Source organism: Salvelinus alpinus, chromosome 34, assembly GCF_045679555.1.
Source record: "Salvelinus alpinus chromosome 34, SLU_Salpinus.1, whole genome shotgun sequence".
Classification (NCBI taxonomy): domain Eukaryota; kingdom Metazoa; phylum Chordata; class Actinopteri; order Salmoniformes; family Salmonidae; genus Salvelinus; species Salvelinus alpinus.
This window is the reverse complement of record NC_092119.1, coordinates 17,902,405-17,917,357: the sequence shown is the minus strand read 5'-3', so window position 1 is coordinate 17,917,357 and position 14,953 is coordinate 17,902,405. Positions and strand designations below refer to the sequence as shown.

Below are 14,953 nucleotides of genomic sequence, written 5' to 3'. Positions count from 1 at the left end.
ACATAAGCAATTGTATGTATTATATCTTTATTCGGAGAATTTGGGATGCGATGCGGGGTATATTAAATTACTGCATGTACTTTCCTTTCACAAAACTAAGGTTGTGACAACCTGATATGAATTGGTCTGAATACTGTACACTTGCACAAAGCTGTGCAAAAAATGGAATCATATTTAAGTAAAATTAAATAAGCATTCAAAAGAAACAAAGTTAAGTAATTCTACATAAATCAGTGTTAGTATATTGACACAATTCATGGAGAGTATTCTGTTACAATTAAATTACATACACCTGATAAGTTAAATGTATTGTTAATGACAGCCTAATGCAACTCCTCCTTTCACAGAAAGTGCACCCTTGATCAGCAACACTGATTAGAAAACAGATATGAATGATCCTCTTTGTGAGGTTGTCTTCAATCTAGTAATAAAGGTTAGGATCCTTCAACACTTCTTTGAGGGTCAAATTTTGAATAGTGGAGGTGATCCTGTTTTGTGGTTTTTATCTGATACAATCACACACACTTCTTAAAATGTCTACAAATTATTTACAGAGTTAAATTACTAAAATAGTAAGGATGTGTTCAACAGACCAACTGAAGATAAATAACACATGAATACAAATCAAGTCCAAATAATATAACTAGTGAGTATTCAGAAGCAATAAGAGTATGCTTGCGAAGAGCCAAAATGTTCTGAACAAAAATATAAACGCAACATGTAAAGTGTTGGTCCCATGTTTAATGAGCTGAAATAAAAGTTCCCAGAAATGTTCCATATGCATAAAAAGCTTATTTCTCTCAAATTCTGTGCACAAATTTGTTTACATCCTGTTAGTGAGCATTTTTCCTTTGCCAAGATAATCCATCCACCTGACAGGTGTGGCATTTGAAGAAGCTGATTAAACAGCATGATCATTACACAGATGCACCTTGTGCTGGGGACAATAAAAGGCCACTAAAATGTGCAGTTGACACACAACACAATGCCATAGATGTCAAGTTGAGGGAGCATGCAATTAGCATGCTGACTGCAAGAATGTCCACCAGAGCTGTTGTCAGTGAATTTAATGTTAATTTCTCTACCATAAGCTACCCCCAACATCGTTTTACAGAATTTGGCAGTACATTCAACCGGCCTCACAATTGCAGACCACATGTGACCACGTCAGCCCGCCACATCCGACTTCTTCACCTGTGGGATCGTCTGAGACCAGCTACCCAGACAGCTGATGAATCTGAGGAGTATTTCTGTCTTTAATAAAGCCCTTTTGAGGGGGGAAAAATTATTTTGATTGGCTGGGCCTGGCTTCCAAGTGAGTGGGCCTATGCCCCTGCCCAATCATGAGAAATCCATAGATTAGGGCCTAATTTATAATGAACTAACTCAGTAAAATCATTGATATTGTTCCATTTATATTTTTGTTCAGTATAGACTTGTTTACATTTAGGCTGTGATTTTCTTCATTCTTTCACAGCACCAGAAAATCTAGCTCTGGTCCAGGGTTTTATGTGTGGCATGCTGATGAATCAGCTTTCCTCAGCTGAAAAGAAACACTCTGGACCAGAGCTACAGAAAAAAATGTGACGTTCCATTCCAGATCCACAGGGTAAAGCCTTAATGCAAAATGGAGCTTTAAAATCATTATCTCATTCTGGGTCTATGTAGTGCAATTGTCACTGCTTTGACATTCTGTACTACAGGTTTCATTCGCTTGCTGGTCACGGCACATATACTATCTGACAGGCAGAACACTGCTTGATACTGAACCGAGGTGTTTGACTTCTGCAACAATTGTATTGTTAGATCATTTATATGCAGTTAAAAGCCAATGTATGTAGAGGGACATTTTAGCCCACTATACTATTTAAGTATAACCGGCTTAGATTTTCGTTTGTAAATTAGTATTCAAGATGCAATTTCTATGAATATCGTAAGTGAATGCACTGTCTATCGTCCACTGTTCACATAGTTCTCTTTTTCCATTCATGGTATCCTGTTGCTGTCATACACAGATCATAGCATGCTCTCAATCAGTACTCATTCTACTGTGGTTCTTGCTGTTGTAACCTGTTGCTGTAGTGCAGAAGCCATATATACTGTAGTAAGACAACCACTAGGGAGGGTACTTGAGTGTAGTGCACAAGCTGGACTCAGGGGGATGCTCCCTCTCTCTATTCTTCAGGCAAACTTCTTCTTGGTTGCAGTGAAGCGCTCCATGTACTGTGGGGTAAACAAATGAGATCGCCATCAGTTACACCTGGAACACTACGGACAGCATAACAACTGAAGAGATGAGCTATTTGTGTAAGCACTGAATGGTTGGTCCAAGTTCTAACTATTATAATAGGTAAGTGGTCATATCACATTAGACCTTGATTATCCCAAGCTTGGGAAATTCGATTGTCATTTTAAGCTTCACAACATCATTTCAACACTGTAATATCATCATGAAACGTCATAGATGTATTTAGTGTCAGGGGCTATATTTGACCGCTTATGTCAAGTGCAGGGATTATGGCTGGGAAAGAATACTAGAGCTGTCTGAGCCACAACTTTCTTCACTTGATCTTCCTTATGTTGAACAGGAAATCACATTATTGTTGAGGTAGTCCACCAGTCTGGGGAAAGAGTCTTGTTTCCACACTGATCACAAACAAGTCAACCATGGGAGACGGACATATTTCAAACCAATGCCTTTGAAACTCATGAGTGGTTTAGTTTACAATAGATATAAAGACAGCTTAGTGATTTAGTGCAGCAGCATGACTGTTCCTTGCTTTAACATTGACCATTCATTTGGCAGTAGGCAGCAAGTTAAAGAAACAGAAATTTGTTTCACACCTCACCTTCTCATACCCTTCCAGGTCCCGCATATTTTTCACCTCAAACAGGTTGCCCTCCACAGAGAGCAGAGACACCTGGGAGCTGGTGAGGATGGACACAGGGATGGAGGCAAGCTCTAGACAGTTCTCCTCCAATCTCAGCACCTTTAGCCTCTGGCAGGTGGACACCTCCGCAGACACCACTGAAATCTGGGATCATAATTTATATAGATTCATATAGATTTGATTCTAGATTAGGTCCCTGGTTAAAAATAGTGCACTATATAGGGAATAGGGTGCCATTTGAGATGCAACCATAAACACCTGATTACCTGGTTCTGGTTGAGATTGATCTCGATGGCCTGCAGGGCCGCTACCTCAGCAGGAACAGCCTGGATGTGGTTCTTGGACAGGTCCAGGACGTCCAGGTGTCGTAGGGAGCCGAGGCCGCCAGGAAACTCCCGGAACTTGTTCCCAGACAGGCTGAGGGTGCGCAATGCTTTCAACTGTCCTACACCGCTAGGGAGCTGCCTCAGTTGGTTCCCGTTCAGCAAGAGGGTCTCTAGTTTCTTAAGCTTCCCAATTTCATCTGGGAGACTTGCTATGTAGCACAAAACAAACACACTAACTTAATATATAGCCTAGCTATAGAGACTGATTGAAGCAGAGGAATTCACATCAATAATCAATGCACCTAATGGGCATTCCTTATTCAGTGAAAGCAAAGGGTTAATAATTTGTCATCAAAAGATGCTGTAGTATAAGACAGAATCTGAGGAGATGTAGCAAACACTTACTGAGTTTATTACAGTTTAAAGTCAGACTCTTCATCTGAAGGAAGTTTCCTATGGCGGCAGGCAGCACTTCAATCTTGTTGGAAGACAGATCTACAGTCCGTAGGTTTCCAGTCAACCTCTGGAGCTCCTCGGGGAACTGAAATATGTTAGTGGGGGAAAAATACGCTGAACAAAGATAAACACAACATGCAACAATTTCAAAGATTTTACTCAGTTAAAGTTCATATAAGGAAATCAGTCAGTTGAAATTAATTCATTAACCCCTGATCTATGGATTTCACATGACTGAGAATACAGAACTGAATATGTTGGTCACAGGCACTGTACCTTAAAATTAAGGTAGGGGAGTGGATCAGAAAATCACTCAGTATATGGTGTGAACACCATTTGCCTCATGCAGTGCGACACATCTCCTTCACATAGTTGATCAGGATGTTGATTGTGGCCTGTGGAATGTTGTCCCACTCCTCTTCAATGGCTGTGAAAAGTTGCTGGATATTGGCAGGAACTGGAACCCGCTGTTGTACACATTGATCTAGAGTATCCCAAACATGCTCAATGGTTGACATGTCTGGTGAGTATGCAAGCCATGAAAAAACTGGGACGTTTTCAGTTTCCAGAAATTGTGTACAGATCCTTGCGACATGGGGCCGTGCATTATCATGCTGAAACATGAGGTGATGGTGGCAGATGAATGGCACGACATTGGGCCCCAGGATCTCGTCACGGTATCTCGGTTCATTCAAATTGCCATCGATAAAATGCAATTGTGTTCGTTGTCCGGAGCTTATGCCCGCCCATACCATAACCCCAACGTCACAATGGGGCACTCTGTTCACAACATTGACATCAGCAAACCGCCTGCCCACATGACGTCATAAAGCGGTCTCCCATCTGCCCGGTACAGTTGAAGCTGGGATTCATCCGTGAAAAGCATACTTCTCCAGCGTGCCAGTGAAGGTGAGCATTTCCCCACTGAAGTCGTGAGTTCGACGAGCACACAGATGAGTTTCCCTGAGACGGTTTCTGAGTTTGTTCAGAAATTATTTGGTTTTGCAAACCCCCAGTTTCTGTCCGAGTGGCTGGCCTCAGACGATCCGCCGGATGTGGAGGTCCTGGGCTGGCGTGGTTACACATGGTCTGCGGTTGTGAGGCCGGTTGGATGTTCTGCCAAATTCTCTAAAACGACGTTGGAGGAAGCTTATGGTAGAGAATTGAACAATACATTAACTGGCAACAGCTCTGGTGGACATTCCTGCAGTCAGCATGTCAATTGCACACTCCCTCAAAACTTGAGACATTTGTGGCATTCTGTTGACAACTGCACATTTTAGAGTGGCCTTTTTATTGTCCCCAGCATAAGGTGCACCTGTGTAATGATTATGCTGTTTCATCAGCTTCTTGATATGGCACACCTGTCAGGTGGGTGGATTATCTTGGCAAAAAAATGCTCACTAACAGGATGTAAACAAAGTTGTGCACAATTTGAGAGAAATAATATTTTTGTGCATATGGAACATTTCTGGGCTCTTATTTCAGTTCATGAAACATAGGACCAAATCATTACATCTTGCATTTATATTTTTGTTCAGTATACACACATTCAAACCGTCACCACAACGACAACTGAATGGAATTCAGCTAAATAAACGAAGCACCAGTTAGCAGACTGCTGTGGTGTGCTGATTTGAACAAGCAGACTATAATGGGCTGTGTGTGCATGCAATTCTTACCTCAGGGAGACCTTTCCCTGTCAGCTGAAAGATCCCAGTCTTCTGGGAGTTCTCCAGATGGGCTTTGATTGCACTGTTCCCCATCTTTGTTGTAGTTTCCCGCTAATGCGGCTCTCCTAAGTGATGATCTTCAACTTTACAGTTGGTCACACGCTTATGTAATCAGCTAGCCTATTATTGTGATGGTGGTGCCAGATACTGGGGTTGTGCCTTTAAGATAGTTACTTCCCTGGTTGTCAGTGTGGTCCCTATAAGAGATCAATTATACAAATCAATCATTAATTGCTGCTGCCGGCGTTTAACTATCCGTTAATTAACAGTAGCTGACAAACAAGAAAAGGAGGAACATGATGTAAGAAGCTAGCACTATCTAGCTAACGTTAGCTACCCTACCACTAGTACTGTCTGAGGCAAGCTTTGAGACATATTCATGCATATTATTGAAATTGGGAGTAATGTGTCTAGTACTATAACAGCAAAGGGTCATACATATTTGTTCTTTAAATAACATTTTCCCAAGGATGGTAAATATTGTTGAGACTGTTAGCATAGCTAGCCAGCGAGTTAACGTTAGACCATCTGGGATTTTAGTTTACTTACCTCACGAGCTGATTTGTTCTTCTTGTGCAATACTTGTCTGCAAATTGTAACTTATATATTAGGAACAGATAACTATGAGGATTATTGGACTAGTCAAACCTAAACACAAGCCTAGGACATAGTAGAGCTGCTCGAACAATAAACATGTCGTTGGGAAGCTAACAGCTTGACGTCAATGCGCATGCCTGTATGTGGCTAGCTAAACCAATCCGCTAGTTGGCAGTAGAGCAAGAACAAATCCAGAAGCCATTCGTTCATCAAATGGAAAAGGAACAACTACATCGGCGGGCTAAATTTGAAAGAAGAATTGCAAAAAAAAATCGTTAAAAAAGCTATTCCTGTAAATACAGTATGGCTACTCCCGTATCCAGTAGTTGATCTAGAAGTGTTGGAGAGACTACAGAAATATAGGGAGGGTGTTGATCCATCTGATTTGATTAATAGACGTCTGGATACTGTGTATCAGGATTTTGTGGCCATTTACATAGATGGTTCAAAAGATCCAAGGACAGGATGTACTGGGTCAGCATTTGTAGTGCATGAATGTGGGGTGGCAGTCAGGAAATGTATTACATATCATCTGGCTGTGGGGTTGGAGGAGAACGAGACAGTTAATGTACTGGCTAAACAAGCACTTAGTAGTCGGGATGTGGATGTCGTAGTGTCAATAAGCAAGGCAGAGCCAAAAAGCCTGATATAGACAGTGATGGTGCAGAGATGGCAGGGGCAGTGGAATAGAGATACCAAGGGGAGGCTTTTATTTATTTATTAAACCTTTATTTCAAGTACAGAGAAAAATCAGGGAGGGGAGGACGGCATGAAGGGACAGAAGAGAGGAGGTTATTTTTACAAGATTAAGGGTGGGACACAGCCGGTTGAATAAGACTTTAAATGTGATAGGAAAGCATCCAACAGGAAAGTGTCATTTTTGCTAGGAAACAGACCGTGGAGCATATTGGTACAGTGTGGGCAGTATCAGAGGGAAAATGAGAGGATGAGATCTAATTAGTTTAAAGAGTATATTGAGTAGAACTTAATAAGATAAAGTCTCAAATATTTTGTTATATTTTTTAAGAGCAACGTGGCTGGCAGGTAGGATTTAGTTTCTCCCTGTCTCTGGCCAACAATTCAGTACAGTAGGTGGCGGTAATGCACCATAACGTTGGATGCCAACCACCGATAAACCCCACCAAAGAAGAAGGAGAATCGCTACGAAAAGTTGATTTACACGTTCCAATATGTTGGTGTATATTGGTAGCTGTATAAGAACTTGGTAGTTGTGCGAATGGGGTAAAATTATGTTTGCTATCTTAATGTAGACAAAACAATGCTTTATCAGCTAGCACAACCTAGCTAACCTCTATGAATACGAGACTGGACATACTAACTAGCTAATGTTAATTACAGCAGATAATATAGCTAGCTAGCTAATGTTAATTACAGCAGATAATATAGCTAGCTAATGTTAATTACAGCAGATAATATAGTTAGCTAGCTAATGTTAATAACAGCAGATAATATAGCTAGCTAGCTAACTGAGATCCCCTGGCTATATTGACAATGCATCTTTGCTTTTTCACAGCTACATATTTTCAAAGTTTGACGACGCCACCAGCCTTACAAATGAATGCCTGGGACCTTGCTCCTGGATCATATCACTTCCACCTTACCTGACACCCTAGACCCACTTTAATTTGCATACCGCACCAATAGATCCACAGATGATGCAAACCCCATCGCACTGCACACTGACCTATCCCATCTGGACAAGAGGAATATCTATGTCAGAATGTTATTCATTGACTATAGCTCAGCCTTCAACACCATATTACCCTCCATGCTCATCTTTAAGCTCGGGGCCCTGGGTCTGATCCCCACCCTGTGCAACTTGGTCCTGGACTTCCTGATGGGCCACCCCCAGGTGGTGAAGGTAGGAAACAACACCTCCACTACGCTTATCCTCAACACGGGCCCCACAAGGGAACATGCTCAACCCCCTCCTGTACTCCCTGTTCACCTGTGACTGCGTGGCCATGTACACCTCCAACTCAATCATCAAGTTTGCAGACGACACAACAGAAGCAGGCCTGATTACCAACAATGACGGGACAGCCTACAGGAAGCAGGTGAGGGCCTTGACGGAGTGGTGCCAGGAAAAATTACCTCAACGTCAACAAAACGAAGGAGCTGATCGTGGACAGCAGAGGGAGCATGCCCCTATCCACATCGACGGGACCGCAGTGGAGAAGCTGAAAGAATCTGAAATGGTCCACCCACATAGACAGTGTGGTGAAGAAAGCGCAACATCGCCTCTTAAACCTCAGGAGGCTGAAGAAATCTGGCTTGGCCACTAAGACCCTCAAACTTTTACAGATGCACAAATGAGAACACCCTGTCAGCTGTATCGTCGCCCGGTACGGCAACTGCACCGCAGGGCTCTCCAGAGGGTGGTGCGACCAGCTCAATGCATCACCAGGGGCACACTGCCTGCCCTACAGGACTCCTATAACACCCGATGTCACAGGAAGGCCAAAAAGATCATCAAGGACATCAACCACCTGAGTCACGGCTTGTTTAAACTGCTATCATCCAGAAAGCGAGGTCAGTACAGGTGTATCAAAGCTGGAACCGAGAGACTGAAAAACAGTTTCTAGCTCAAGGCCATGAGACTGTTAAATAGCCACCACTAGCAGGCTACCACCCGGTTACTTAGTCCTGCACCGTAGAGGCTGCTGCCCAATGTACATAGACATGGAATCACTGGTCACTTTAATAATGGAACACTAGTCACTTTAATAATGTTTCCATACTGTTTTACTCATTTCATACAGTACCAGTCAAATGTTTGGACACACCTACTCATTCAAGGGTTTTTCTTTATTTTTACTATTATTCTACAGTGTAGAAATAGTAAAAATTAAGAAAATCCCTGGAATGAGTAGGTGTGTCCAAACATTTGACTGGTACTGTATGTACACTACCGTTCAAAGGTTTGGGTTCACTTAGAAATGTCCTTGTTTTTTTAAAGAAAAGCAAACATTTTTGTCCATTAAAATAACATCAGAAATACATTGTTAATGTATGCGAGAAATTACCAAGAAACTGAAGATCTCGTACAACGCTGTGTACTACTTCCTTCACAGAACAGTGCAAATTGTCTCTAACCAGAAAAGAAAGAGTGGGAGGCCTGAGCAAGAGGACAAGTACATTAGAGTGTTTGAGAAACAGACGCCTCACAAGTCCTCATCTGGCAGCTTCATTAAATAGTACCCGCAAAACACCAGTCTCAACGTCAACAGTGAAGAGGCGACTCCGGGATGCTGGCCTTCTAGGCAGAGTTGCAAAATAATGCCATATCTCAGACTGACCAATAAAAGATTAAGATGGGCGAAAGAACACAGACACTGGACAGAGGAACTCGGCCTAGAATGCCAACATCCCGGAGTCGCCTCTTCACGGTAGTGTAGGTATTAAGACCCTTTGCTATGAGACTCGAAATTGAGCTCAGGTGCATCCTGTTTACATTGATCATCCTTGAGATGTTTCTACAACTTGATTGAAGTCCACCTGTGGTAAATTCAATTGATTGGACATGATTTGGAAAGGCACACACCTGTCTATATAAGGTCCCACAGTTGACAGTGCATGTCAGAGCAAAAACCAAGCCATGAGGTCGAAGGAATTGTCCGTAGAGCGCTGAGACAGGATTGTGTAGAGGCACAGATCTGGGGAAGGGTACTAAAACATTCTGCAGTGGCCTCCATCATTCTTAAATGCAAGAAGTTTGGAACCACCAAGACTTTGTCGCTTTGTTATTATGGATATTTTGTGTAGATTGTTGAGGAATTTTTTTCTTTCATCCATTTTAGGATAAGGCTGTAATGTAACAAAATGTGGAAAAAGTCAAGGGGTGTGAGTACTTTACAGATGCATACATGACAAGAAGATTGTGTGGACTGAAAATGTTTTGTGTTAGTTTACAACATCCCCCCTCAATGTGCAATGTCTGCCCTAACTAATGGTATCTTTGTAAATTAATCTTGTTATTATGAGGTATAATGGACCTGTTGTTTCATAAAGTGTAAGGCAACACTGTCACCTAGTGGTATCTGGAACTTGGCATTTGAGTGTACCCCCCAGTGTACCATCAAACGTGTTTTCACTTTAAACTAAATATTCCCTGGGTTGTATTGATTAATGCACACAAGTTTCATATTGGATAAATCCACGTAGTCCCTTCCTGTTTCCTTCCAATTTATTCATTTTGGTTCCTAGTCATTTCTTGTGGTCGGACACACGTAACATTAATAGTATTGTAGCAAAATAGTCGAGTACCTGGTGCCAGATTTTAGTTCTGGGCTGGCAAGGATAGGGTTTCTAGTAAATATGACCCTAATGTTTTTGTTTGGTGTCCCCTGTCTGACCACAGGTCTCTCTCACAAATTGTCAAACACATTCTATGAAACCAGAGAGAGAAAAAACACTGGAGAATAAACACTTTATTAGCAAGTCTTTGTGGACACAGAGCTCAAAAGCATAATTAGTGTAAAGCAGAATATAAATAAATCCACAAATTCAGAGATATACACTTGACTACAGACTGAGTGGCATAGGGTCAGAGCCAACAGCAATAAAGTAGAGTGAATTTTAAAATCTACAGGTTGCCTTTCTTTCCACTACATACACTCTGTCTCTTGTTGGCAGGGAAAGCCTGGCACTAGCTGTGTTACTTAATGCTTGGCATATCAATGACCCTGGTCAGAGCGGAAGAGGGGTCACTCTCACAACAACAGCAGGCTGATTCATATGAGCAGGTTGTCATTGACTTAGGAGTTTGAAAAGTGGTACTTTTGGGCTATTTCAGACTGCTGAATTTTGCTCTGTATATAGCATTGATAATTACGATAATACATTTTATTTGTCGGACACCTTTCAGGGAACTCAAGGACATCTTACATTAAAGGTAGGCCTAAATCAAATCAGGTGCCAATCAAATAGTATTTGTCAAACATGCGCCGAATACAACAGGTTTAGACCTTACTATGAAATGCTTACTTACGAGCCCTTAAGCAACAATGCAAAGGTTTAAAAAAAAAAAAAAAGAAGCATTTGCTAAATAAATTCATGGGAAAAAAATAGTAGCATAATAAAATAGCAATAACGAGGCTATATACAGGGGGTAACGAGTCAATGTGCAGGGGTACGGGATAGTCGAGGTAATTGAGGTAATATGTACATGTAGGTATGTCACGCCCTGACTTTAGCTTTCTATATTTTCTGTATTATATTGGTCAGGTCAGGGTGGGTATAGGTGTGTTTGTCTTGTCTAGGGTTTTTTGTTTATCTATGGGGATTTTGTATGTCTAGGGAATGTAGGTTTATGGTGGCCTGAATTGGTTCCCAATCAGAGGCAGCTGTTTATCGTTGTCTCTGATTGGGGATCCTATTTAGGTTGCCATTTGCCATTTAGGTTTTGTGGGTAGTTGTCTGTGTTGTTGCCTGTCAGCACTCTGTTATTTATAGCTTCACATTCGTTTTGTTGTTTTTGTTAGTTTGTTTAGTGGTTCATTCGTTTGTTAAAAAAATTGTGTATTCACATCACGCTGCGCCTTGGTCTCCTCACTATGACGATCGTGACAGAACTACCCACCAAAAAAGGACCAAGCAGCGTGCTAAAGAGGAGTGGACATCTTGGACCCGGGAGAAACAGGAGTGGAGGACATCCTGGACCTGGGAGGAGGTAATGGCAGAGGACAAGACCCTGCCATGGAAGCAGGTGGAGATAGCACAGGAGGAACGTTGACGATATGAGGGTACACGGCTGGCACGAAAGCCCGAGAGGCAGCCCCATGATTTTTGTGGGGGGAGGCACACGAGGAGATTGCATGAGTCAGGTCGGAGACCTGAGCCAACTCCCCGTGCTTACCGTGGCGGGCTGTCGTACTGGTCAGGCACCGTGTCTCCAGTACGCGTTCTTAGCCCGGTGCGCTACATCCCAGCTCCCCACATCTGCCGGGCTAGGGTGAGCATCCAGCCAGGAAGGATTGTGCCAGCCCTGCTCTCTAGACCTCCAGTACGTCTCTACGGCCCAGGATTATCCTGCGCCGGCTCTGCGCACTGTATCTCCAGTGTGTCTGCACAGCCCAGTGCGTCCTGTGCCTGCGCCCCGCACGTGCTGGGCCAAAGTCCCCAGCCAGGACGGGTTGTGCAGGCTCTTAGCTCGAGACCTCCAGTGCGCCTCCACGGCCCAGTGTAGCCGGTGCCTCGGCCAAGGACAAGGCCTCCTGCATGTCTCCCCAGCCTGGTGAGTCCTGTGCCTGCTCCCAGAGCCAGGCCTGTGCGTCTCTCCACTCCAGTGATGATCCATGGCAAGAAGCCTCCAGTGATGATTCATGGCAAGAAGCCTCCAGTGGTGATCCATGGCACAAAGCCTCCAGTGATGATCCATGGCACGAAGCCTCCAGTGGTGATCCATGGCACGAAGCCTCCAGTGGTGATCCATGGCACGAAGCCTCCAGTGGTGATCCATGGCACGAAGCCTCCAGTGGTGATCCATGGCACGAAGCCTCCAGTGGTGATCCATGGCACGAAGCCTCCAGTGATGATCCATGGCACGAAGCCTCCAGTGATGATCCATGGCACGAAGCCTCCAGTGATGATCCATGGCACGAAGCCTCCAGTGATGATCCATGGCAAGAAGCCTCCAGGGGTGAGACATGGCACGAAGCCTCCAACGGGGGTCTCCAGTCCGGAGCCTCCAGTGACGGTCTCCTGCCCGGAGCCGCCAGAGTCGCCCTCCTGCCCGGAGCCGCCAGAGTCGCCCTCCTGTCCGGGGCCCGCTACGAGGGTCCCCAGTCCGGGGTCGGCGGTGAGGGTCCCCGCTCTAGAGGCGCCACCTAAATGGGCCAAGCCAGAGGTGGAGCGGGGTCTACGTCCCTCACCAGAGCCGTCACCGCGGAGAAATGCCCACCCAGACCCTCTCCTATAGATTCAGGTTTTGCGGCCGGAGTCCACACCTTTGGGGGGGTTACTGTCACGCCCTGACCTTAGTTTTCTATATTTTCTGTATTATTTTGGTCAGGTCAGGGTGTGACGAGGGTGGGTATAGGTGTGTTTGTCTTGTCTAGGGTTTTTTGTTTATCTATGGGGATTTTGTATGTCTAGGGAATGTAGGTTTATGGTGACCTGAATTGGTTCCCAATCAGAGGCAGCTGTTTATCGTTGTCTCTGATTGGGGATCCTAATTAGGTTGCCATTTTCCATTTAGGTTTTGTGGGTAGTTGTCTATGTGTTGTTGCCTGTCAGCACTCTGTTATTTATAGCTTCACGTTCGTTTTGTTGTTTTTGTTAGTTTGTTTAGTGGTTCATTCGTTTATTTAAAAATTCATTCGTTTATTTAAAAATTATGTATTCACATCACGCTGCTTCTTGGTCTCCTCACTACGACGATCGTGACAAGGTAGGGGTAAAGTGACTATGCATAGATAATAAACAGAGTAGCAGCAGCGTATGTGAAGAGTGTGAATGTATGTGTGTGCGTAAATATTAATGTGTGTGTTGGAGTGTCAGTGTAGTATGTGTCCAGTGAATGTACATTGAGACTGTGCAAAACATAATAACAATAAAATAAGGGGGTCAATGCAAATAGTCCGGGTAGCCATTTGATTAACTGTTCAGGAGTCTTATGGCTTGGGGGTAGAAGCTGTTAAAACTTCTTAGGGCTAGGGTCTATTTCCTTGAATTTCCGCCTGACTGATGTGCCCAAAGTAAACTGCCTGTTACTCAGGCCCAGAAGCCAGGATATGCATATAAGTGGTAGCACTGGATATAAAGCACTTTGAAGTTTGTAGAAATGTTAAAATAATGTATGAGACTATAACACAATTGATATGGTAGGCGAAAATCCAAAGAAAAACCAACCGTAAATTTAAATTTTGAGGTCCCAAGCTTATAATGGAAAGCTATGGGTTCTATGCAATTCTAGCTCCCAGATTGTAATTCCTATGGCTTCCAATAGATGTCAACAGTCTTTGTTTAAGGTTTCAGGCTTGTTTCTTCCAAAACGAGGGAGAATTCTGAGTTTGGTACAGAGTCCCAGTGGAAAATCAGTGTCGGCGCGCGATGAAGAGGAGGCGCGCCTGCTAATTTTACTTTTCTATTGAACATTCTTCTTTCCGTATTAAATTTTATAGTTTAATTACATTTTAAGGTACCTGAGGATTAAATAGAAACGTTTGTCTTGTCTAGTTTGACTTGTTTGAACAAAGTTTAGCGGTAGCTTTTTGGACTCCTTTGTCTGCATGTTGAACGAGTGGATTACTGAAATCTGACTTTTTGGGATATAAAGAAGGATTTTATCTAACAAAACGACCATGTTGTAGCTGGGACCCTTGGAATTGCAAACTGAGGAAGATTTTCAAAAGTAAGTGATTTATTTAATCGCTATTTGTGATTTTATGAAGCCTGTGCTGGTTGAAAAATGTTGATGTGGGTCGCCGTCCTCAAACAATCGCATGGTATGCTTTCGCTGTAAAGCCTATTGTAAATCGGACAATGCAGTTAGATTAACAAAAATGTACGCTTTTAAACGATATAAGATACTTGTATGTTCATAAATGTTTAATGTTACGATTATTTATCTGAATTGCGCACCCTCCAATTTCACCAGATGCTGTAGCCTTATTAAGGAGTCTTTTAGTCCCAGACTTGGCCCCCCAGTTCCGCTTGCCATGCTGTAGCAGAGAACAGCCTATGACTTTAGGGCCTTCCTCTGACACCGCCTGGAATAGAGGTCCTGGATGACAGGAAGCTCAGCCCCAGTGATATACTGGGCCATACGCACTACACTCTGTAGTACCTTGCTGTAGTTTGTTGAGCAGTTGCTGTGCCAAGCAGTGATGCAACCAGTCAGGATGCACTCGATGGTGCAGCTGTACAACATTTTGAGGATCTGAGCTACCTTTCCAAATCTTTTCAGCCTCCTGAGGGGGAAAATGCA

The 14,953-nt window shown here is 43.3% G+C and overlaps 1 protein-coding gene and 1 long non-coding RNA gene across 2 annotated transcripts; one reads left to right on the top strand and one right to left on the bottom strand.

Annotated features, from left to right (window-relative positions):
* Positions 1–8: 8 nt before the first annotated feature.
* On the bottom strand, positions 9–6,154 carry LOC139563401 (leucine-rich repeat-containing protein 57-like). Its single transcript, XM_071382043.1, has 6 exons — positions 5,956–6,154; positions 5,356–5,603; positions 3,623–3,758; positions 3,158–3,426; positions 2,850–3,035; positions 9–2,223 (listed from the first exon to the last, which is right to left on the bottom strand). The coding sequence occupies exons 2-6, from the start codon at positions 5,437–5,439 to the stop codon at positions 2,182–2,184; spliced, it is 717 nt and encodes a 238-aa protein (XP_071238144.1). The 5' UTR covers positions 5,440–5,603; positions 5,956–6,154; the 3' UTR covers positions 9–2,181.
* A 970-nt stretch (positions 6,155–7,124) lies between these two features.
* On the top strand, positions 7,125–10,612 carry LOC139563402 (uncharacterized). Its single transcript, XR_011672558.1, has 2 exons — positions 7,125–7,245; positions 7,538–10,612. It is a non-coding gene; the product is annotated as an uncharacterized lncRNA (long non-coding RNA).
* Positions 10,613–14,953: the final 4,341 nt, after the last annotated feature.

Bases quoted from the DNA above. Each gene is read 5' to 3' on its own strand.
- LOC139563401 (XM_071382043.1), bottom strand. From the start codon at position 5,439: ATGGGGAACAGTGCAATCAAAGCCCATCTGGAGAACTCCCAGAAGACT. The intron at 3,759-5,355 runs GTAAGAATTGCA...AACATATTTCAG, and splicing joins CAGGGAAAGGTCTCCCTGAG to TTCCCCGAGGAGCTCCAGAG. The intron at 3,036-3,157 runs GTAATCAGGTGT...TTATGATCCCAG, and splicing joins TCAATCTCAACCAGAACCAG to ATTTCAGTGGTGTCTGCGGA.